General features: G+C 40.9%; 1 protein-coding gene across 2 annotated transcripts; it reads left to right on the top strand.

Moving 5' to 3' along the window:
- Positions 1-560: 560 nt before the first annotated feature.
- Positions 561-5,081, top strand: LOC133451923 (stonustoxin subunit alpha-like). 2 transcript variants are annotated; one of them, XM_061731084.1, is made up of 6 exons: positions 561-677; positions 2,239-2,326; positions 2,396-2,650; positions 3,806-3,855; positions 3,972-4,499; positions 4,653-5,080. In XM_061731084.1, exons 2-6 carry the CDS (start codon positions 2,247-2,249, stop codon positions 4,658-4,660), a joined length of 921 nt encoding a protein of 306 aa, XP_061587068.1. In that variant the 5' UTR covers positions 561-677; positions 2,239-2,246; the 3' UTR covers positions 4,661-5,080. The 2 variants fall into 2 exon arrangements, with proteins under 2 accessions (XP_061587068.1, XP_061587076.1); XM_061731092.1 differs by having other exon boundaries at positions 581-677; positions 2,243-2,326; positions 4,653-5,081.
- The last annotated feature ends 3,191 nt before the right edge of the window (positions 5,082-8,272 follow it).

Genomic DNA, 8,272 nt, shown 5'->3' on the forward strand with positions numbered 1-8,272 from the left:
GTATAAGACATTTCAAGGGTATCTGCATATTGTAAAACTAACAGCCCACATAAGGCATAAAGTCTGATAGCAATTAATTGAATTATTTCCCTCTGGCCATTAACAAAGTATTTTAAATTTAACTGAATCTATTTCTGCTGCAAAGTTAGACATTTTAACGCCAACTTCAATGAAGATTTTAGGAGTTTGCCTCCAGTAGTCAGTCAGAGAACTTAAACTTTTCTAACTTCCTTGTGGAACTAACATTCGAATACTAGATATTGCCCCTTGAACGAGACTAAAGGAGTCTTCCTGATCATCCAGCTTCAAAGGATAAACCCCCTTTGAAAATAGGAAAGGCTTTATTGAAATTACAGCATACACTCACCAGCCACTTTAATGGTATATCAGATGCACCTCATAAACTGCCCAGCATGTATATGAATTAGTATCTTTCATTAACATCACAATGGCTCCTCCCACTGATATTTTCTTGCTCGAACTCATTTGAGGAATTGCTTTCTGAATTCCTCTGGTCTACCAAGGGTTAACCAATGCAGTGATTACACAATACCTGAAAGTCTCTGCAGGGCAGGGCTGGTCAAATAACTAGAGATGTCTGTTGTCTGTTACTCAGATCTTCTGTTGCATCGACAACGGAGTTGAGCTCTCCCCAGCACGGTGCATCACTTCAAGAAGTAAGTTTGGACTGTTTCATAATGACTTTTTCTTCAGTGACTCCAGCGTCTGCCTCTGCTCTGCAAACTTCCTATTAGGTCAACTCTTCCTCTTTAACAACGATTGGCAGTCTTTAACTTAAAGGAAAAGTTCACTCTGATGAACCCACAATCATAAACTGTTTGTTATTAATGGTGGAGATGAAGTGTTGCTCTTTCACTGAATTACTACATTTATCAGTAATTCCAGAAGATAATTAAAATTAATTCAACTTTACCAAGTGAGATGGTTACACATCCCTAAAACTGACAGTCAACTGTATCTCTTTTTATCTTTCTTTAAACGCCTCACAGCCACTAAGATCTTATCTTATGTGTTATCCTGTCCGGATCATTTTTTGTGTGGATTGCATGGAACAGATGTCCTCTAAAAAGTCAGGGATGATGGTTAGCATTAATGACTTGTTATTATGATGTGATTTATTTGTCTAATTCCAAGTCAGTATAAATCTTGGTGCACACATTTCTCTGTGTGGGACTGCAGGTTTTTGGCTAGTAGTCTAATTGTAGTAAGGAAGTAAGGAAACTTTGCTGTTGCTCCTCAGAGGAGGAGCAGCTGATGTCTCTACAGCACCACTGATGTTTGTTTCTTCTGCTGATGAAATTAGAAAGGCATGTGTGATATAAACACCAACATTCCAACTTATGAGTTAAAGGAGCTTGAGGCTCCTTTTAAGAAATGAGACTCTCTAGCGCCACCCTTCACCACGACAGCCGTTGGGGGTACTGCAGCCAACAGTGAAGCCGGCACGGGAGAACAGGGAGAACGCACATGCAGCGTCATGTGACGTCACATCCGCAGCCCAGCGCGAGAAATTCGGGACCGAATTGCAGCACGTTTTGCAGCACATAGCCTGTTCAAGGCAAAGGAGAGATACACTAGATGGCTCATTCTTTTGGGTTTGGAACGCTTCATCTGACATTATTACTAGAAAACTTAAAATGTATAGGGATTTTTTTCATAAATCCTGCCACAATCCGGCCTCAAGCTCCTTTAAAGCCAACACAGCAATAAGAAAGTTGCAGTTCCTCGCCTGACCACTAGGGGCTGACTCCAAAAGCGAGCGAATCTCCAATAGTAGTAACACTTAAAAACAAGCATGTTTCAACAGATTTAATGTGAACTAATTTTAATTAAAAATTACCATAAGCTAACAACTTATGGCGGTTTATTTACCATTAACTATAACTATGAGTTCTGCATGTTCCTGTCAGCTTCACAGGCCTTCCACCTATTTGCAACAGGATATTGCAAGTTGCGAATGGGTGGCTTCCAAACCACTCCTGGAAAACCTACTAGTGATCCCAAAGGGGGGTTGTCCTGTTTCTCTTTTTTAGCTTAAAGTGTAAGCTAAAGTTTTGTGTGTGTGTGTGTGTGTGTGTGTGTGTGTGTGTGTGTGTGTGTGTGTGTGTGTGTGTGTGTGTGTGTGTGTGTGTGTGTGTGTGTGTGTGTGTGTGTGTGTGTGTGTGTGTGTGTGTGTGTGTGTGTGTGTGTGTGTGTGTGTTTTGTTGTGTTTTAAAGCCAGCAGCATGGATCAATGTGAGGAGAGACAGGAGGACATCCTTCTCTTTAAAACCACTCTGATTGAAGAAAATGAATGGAGCCAGAGGTGAGATTTCAATCACTATCTCCCCCTGACTCTTCTTCATGTTAGAACTCACACACAGTATTATTACAGGAATTACGTTGAACCAGAGCCCGAACCTGAGCCTGAACCCGAGCCTGAGCCGGAACTTGAACCTGAGCCTGAGCCTGAACCCGAACCTGCGCCGGAACTAGAACCTGAGCCTGAACCTGAGCCTGAACCCGAACCCGAACCTGAGCCTGAGCTTAAACCTGAACCTGAACCTGAACCTGAACCTGAGCCTGAGCTTGAGCCTGAACCCAGAACTGACCAGGCAAAAGGAGAGGATCAACCATCTGCTGAAGAGGGGTGAGCTGTATACAATTGTTGTAACAGTAAAATGTAACAGAGACTGAAATGTTTTCACTCTAGAATGGGATAAATGTGAGCACAGCTCTATTTCACGGGCATTTCTATGTTCAGATGTGAAGTGGTCGATTTTATCCAGAAACACAGCAACCAGCAGGAAAAGGGTCATGTGGTAGCAGGTATTTCTGAGTGTCTTTAGTTTACTGGCTGGTCTGTAAGGGGTATATTTTGAGCTTTGACCCAAACACTGTGTAAGTCAGAACTTCTCATCAGGAGGGAGTTGTTGCTGGATGGTGGAATACACATAAACTTTATAAAAATAATTGAACAGATCATCCATAGTGCTTTCAAATGCTTTTTCCCGTTCATAAAGCAGCGCCCCGTGTTGCAAATGGGTGGAACGAGCAGGCCCCGAAGCTGGCTGGGACACGCTCACCTATAAATGCTATTATATGAAATTCATTCGGATTAAATCTGTCTATGGAAACACCATCTGAAATGAGTGCTGCCACAGCACACACAAGGACTAGCAGAGAAAAAGGGGAGAGATTACACTCTTAACTAGGATTTCGATTTTCAATTGAAGAAGAGTCAAATCCTGGCAGTATCATGGCGGTAAACTGGTAAAGCAGACGAAGAAAGTTTCCCTTAATCACTTCTGGCACAATGACAGTTACAGTATACATTGGAACAAAGCTCATTTGCACACTGCACATGCAAGGACATACATAATATACTGTTTACATGTACTCATGGAAATATGCTATTTGGAACATAGCTTTTGTCTTTATGGAGGTGGATCATTGCTGTGGCTTCTTTTACAGACAAACTGAGACCATGGACCGTGTGCACTGAATTTACCTATGGACTTGAATTCTGTAGAAACTGGTCTGTAGTAGGACGGCGAATGTCTCCGTTCTAGTCTGTCTTTGCAGCCTCTCAGCAGTTTTAATCCTAAAATAAGCTGCCACAGATGTGTTCGTCTGATAACTGCCCCATCTCCTGTATCACATACCACAAAAAAGCATTTCAACCTCCAGGATGTCTTCAGTGTCCTCCCCATCAGTTAAGATTAAGCTGATCATGAGAGCGATGCAATGTGTATGTTAGTATGATAAGAGGGATTGAGCTGATCTGCCCCTCCCTCCCTTTCAGGGTGGAGCTGTCTGGACAACTGTTGTTGACAGGAGAAAATCTGATCAACTGTAAGTATGTTTTCATTTGTTTTCTGTCACATAACTATCTGAAGAATCCATCAATAAACAAACAAAAGATCAATAATAGCTGCAGCTGGGTTGTATGTTTTTTTTCTCTCCATTAGACTACCGTGATCTCGTCATCGACACAAATACAGTACATAAACGCATCAAAATAACAGACAACAACAAGAAGTTGGAAAATGTGCAAAAGATTCAGCCGTATCCTGATCATCCAGACAGATTTGATTTTCGGGAGCAGCTGCTGTGTAGCGATGCTCTGACTGGTGAATGTTACTGGGAGGTCCTGTGGAAGGGAAGGGTTTATTTAGCAGTGAGCTACAAAGGAATCGAAAGGAAAGGTAACGACAGAAGCACTTCGTTTGGAAACAATGAGAAATCCTGGAAACTGATGTGTTGGAAAGGTGTTTCCTACTCCGCCTCTCACAGTGGTTCTCTCAATAAATACATCCCCACTAAACCAACCTCTGACAGAGTAGGAGTGTATTTGAACACCACTGCTGGAATTCTGACCTTCTACGAAGTCCATCCTGGCAGACGGGTCGAGCTCTACACCTTCAAGACCACATTCACCGAACCTCTTTACGCTGGATTTGGACTCTGGGAGAATTCTACTGTGTCTCTGTGCTCAAGTAAGTATATGTCTCTTCCTTTTGCAAACTTTCAGAATTGAACAGATATTGCAGTGAGAAAATGGTTGTCTCCGTTTTCGTCACAACATATGAATCAAATGCTTTTTTTTAAACAATTCTGAATGATTCCTTCTGAACTTGTCTCTCTTCTAGGCCTTTGAAGGTGGAAGCTGGCAGTGCACTATTCCAGGAGCCACATTGTTTTTCTGTTTCCTGTTAAAGGTTTAAAGGTTTAAAGTGACCATCAGTATGTCGTGTTTCTGTAAATCACACTTCAGCTGAGGCAATTTAGTTCATGTCAACTGTTCTTAGCATGCTGCATGTGTGACAAACTGTGTTTACTCAAGTGGGGTTTGGAGCATCTTTATTCACTTACACTTTCTCTTAGAATAAGGAAGTCATGATCAGACTTAAAGTATTCGGTGATGGCCAAATCATTGTAATCCATTGTTCATTTGGATTCTTTTAAAGATGTATACTGTGAACATGAAAGACTCTGCATTTTATCTTTCAGCAGAGTAGTTAACTGTTTTATCTGCTATAAACTGAAATAAAAGAAGAAAGAAAAGCTTTAAAGACATTTCTAAATCTGTCTGATTATTTTTTCTAGTCTGTAAAGTGGGAGAAATGACATTTGTGTGTGCCTCTCCATCAACTAAGCACACAGAAACTGATTACATTAGCGATTTGAAACTCTCTTAAAGTTCAGAAGTGTCTGTGTGAAAACTAACCTTGTAAAACCTCTGACACAGATCTGGGAGCACCAGTAGAAGAGAACGTGTGTAAAACACGCCTAAAAATACATCACTGAAATTATGTAACCATTATGCTTTTAGATTAGGTAAAGGTTAAAAACATTTTTTTTTAAAGATGGAATTTCATGAGAAAATGATGGAATAACATTCAAATTAGCATTTCTAAAACAAATGAATGCACAAGTCTGGATAAAACGTGTTCTCAGTTAAGAGAGAGCTGGGTGACTTGTTAGGCGTTTTTAGATTGGATCCCGCTAATATTGCTGGATTATGAACGCGTGTTTAACGCGGGTTGACAATATAAATGCAAGGCGTGTTATTTTTCACTTCAGACCTGAAGGCGAGTTGAGGGGAGGGAAGGCCAGTCGGAAGTGTTATCCGCAAAATAAACATAACGTGCATGGGCCTGTAGAATGACGCATTGTCCCCACATCAGCAAGATTCATATGCCCAGACAGGTGTTATTTTCAAAACAAGGATGGATGAACATCGGGATGAGTGTTTTTGGCCGGGTTTTGCTTCTTGCAATGTCCCGGTTTGTCATCTTTGTGTCCAGTTATTCAAATAATGGAGCATCCTTTTGTGGTTCTGGACTTACGCTGGCTTATGACGTCCTCAGCTCCAAGGCTGAGTAACTGAAGATCTCCTTGTCTCCCCCAGTTACTCATTTTGCTAATATAGATCCTACCTGCTGCTGCTGCCGCTGCTGTTACTCTCATCAGCTGTTTCCTGATGTTATAAAATAATAAATAAATAATAAAAAAAAATGTCCCTGTTGGGTTGTACTCAGGTTACGTGATCTACAAACCCCTCCCACGACCCAACACCCTGTGTTAGTTCTGTTTACATTAGACCTGACCCGCGGTTAAGACTAACGTCGGAGTAGAGTTATTCGCGGGGCAACTCGACACACCACCCTGCGTCGGTCAGTGTAAAAGGGGTTATTGAGGTAAGCAAGGACAATTATGCTTGTTTATTTGAAAATAAATCTGGAATTAAAATGAGTATAATTTAAAAAAAGATTGTCAGAGTTTAAAAGAACTGATTTAGAAGATTTGTCCAGGTCTTTGCATGACACAGCGCTGAGAAAGCTGCATGCACTTATGCAAAAATGGTATTATAATTGTGAATTTTAAGACCTTGTTATGTTATATGATGGGACTGTTGTGTAGGGTGAGAAGGGAATAAAAAAATAGAATTGCAGAACCTATATCCAACTGGACTCTCAGCAGTCTGACCAGCACTTATCCAGCTGTACCCTCCTATGTGATTTCTTGCTGGTGTTGTTCTCTCAGTTGTAAGTCTCTTTGGATAAAAGCCTCTGCTAAATGACAGTAGTAGTAGTAGTAGTAGTAGTAGTATTAGTAGTAGTAGTAGTAGTAGTAGTAGTAGTAGAACTGCAGAGAAAGTTGACTTTAGACTGTCACATTCAATTGAGACTGATCTCCCGGCAAGGGGGCAGGGTATCAGATGACAGGGGGTGAACCCGTTAGTGACATCACAGAGGAGGCCGAGGAACCCCTCTGATGTTACCTTTGCAAAACATGGGAACTGAAAATCACCTGAAAATGAGGTGACAGAGTTTGATTTTGTAGCTGTTTTGGTCAGCACGCAGCACAAACCTCGGTGTCACAGTGATTAACTATGCCAAATGGAGCAGCGTTGTCAACTCCACAAAGAAGCACTGCCTCTCGACTGCAAGATGGCTCCTCTTCAGGTCTTTCTGCAGCTGCCAGCCTTCACATAAGTCGCTGTTTCCAATAAAGATTCCACACGATAGGGGTTTGCCAAAAAAATGGATTCATATAAGAATCACAATTCTCATTTACTACGATTCAGAATCAATATAAAATGTCCCAAAATTGTGTTTTTTAAATAAAAAATAATACATCAGTTTCCGGATGTCACCATGCAGCCAGTTCTGGAACATAGCCATACGCGGAAACAACCCAAACAAAGAAATCACTGGAACAATGGATGAATAAATCTGCCATCATCGGAGTTGAAGAAGTTTTTCATAAAGAAGCATTTTTGTCGTTGTTATTTAAGAAATATGTAACAGTTACAACAATTCTATCTTAGCATGGTTAATGTTTAAAATGTAATAAATGTGAAAAAGAGTTAAATGTCTCCATTTATCATTCTTTCTTGCAAAGCAGACTGGAGTAGATCATGAGTATCCTTTGCATACCTATAGATCCAAGCAGAAGTCATTATTAATCAAACTGTTTTGAATAGAAAATCATTTTGAATCAAAAATCCATTTTGAATCCAATCATAGCCCCAAAAAATGGAATTGAATTGAATTGAATTGTGAGATAGTAAAAGATTCCCACCCCTACCACACGACCATACTAAAAATGTCTTACTGTGGACTGATCTGTGTGATGTAGGCATGTCCATACAGGAAGGAGTTGTTTAAAGTCCAACATCCCAACTAAAGCTAGCTGTGTGTGAGGTGTGCAGTCCTCACAAAAACCATTCCTGTGGATTATTGCCATTTCACTTCATTGAGGTCTGGAGCACTGTAATTTATTTCAAAAGAAAATGGTAAACATGCATGTGAATTGTGTTATATTATATCATATATATTATGTGACTATATAGGAATAACCTGACAAACCTACTTTGACACCACGCATCGGTCTGAGTGCTCTGCCACGCTATGTAGCAAATGGGCAGAACAAATACACTGCCTGACTGCAGCTGTTCGGTCCTTGTGGTTTTTCTGAGCTGGGATCTGGCAGAGGTACAGACAAAGTTAATCAGTCTGAGATGGTGTATGCTGACCTGGAGGGTGGCTCAGCTGGAGGAGTCGGCTGCACCGTCTGCTGCCAGGGCAAGGAACCAACAAGCTTTAGGACAGCTATTGGCTATGCCCACAATAGGTCAAAAGACCCTGTCAGTAGTTATCCATGTAGTTGGGGATTGACTTTACCTAAAATATACCTAAAATAAAATACTACATAAAAATTCACCACCAAACAGTTATCACAGGGTTTTCATCTACCGGTAGCT

The sequence above is a fragment of the Cololabis saira genome, chromosome 1 (assembly GCF_033807715.1).
Source record: "Cololabis saira isolate AMF1-May2022 chromosome 1, fColSai1.1, whole genome shotgun sequence".
NCBI lineage: Eukaryota > Metazoa > Chordata > Actinopteri > Beloniformes > Belonidae > Cololabis > Cololabis saira.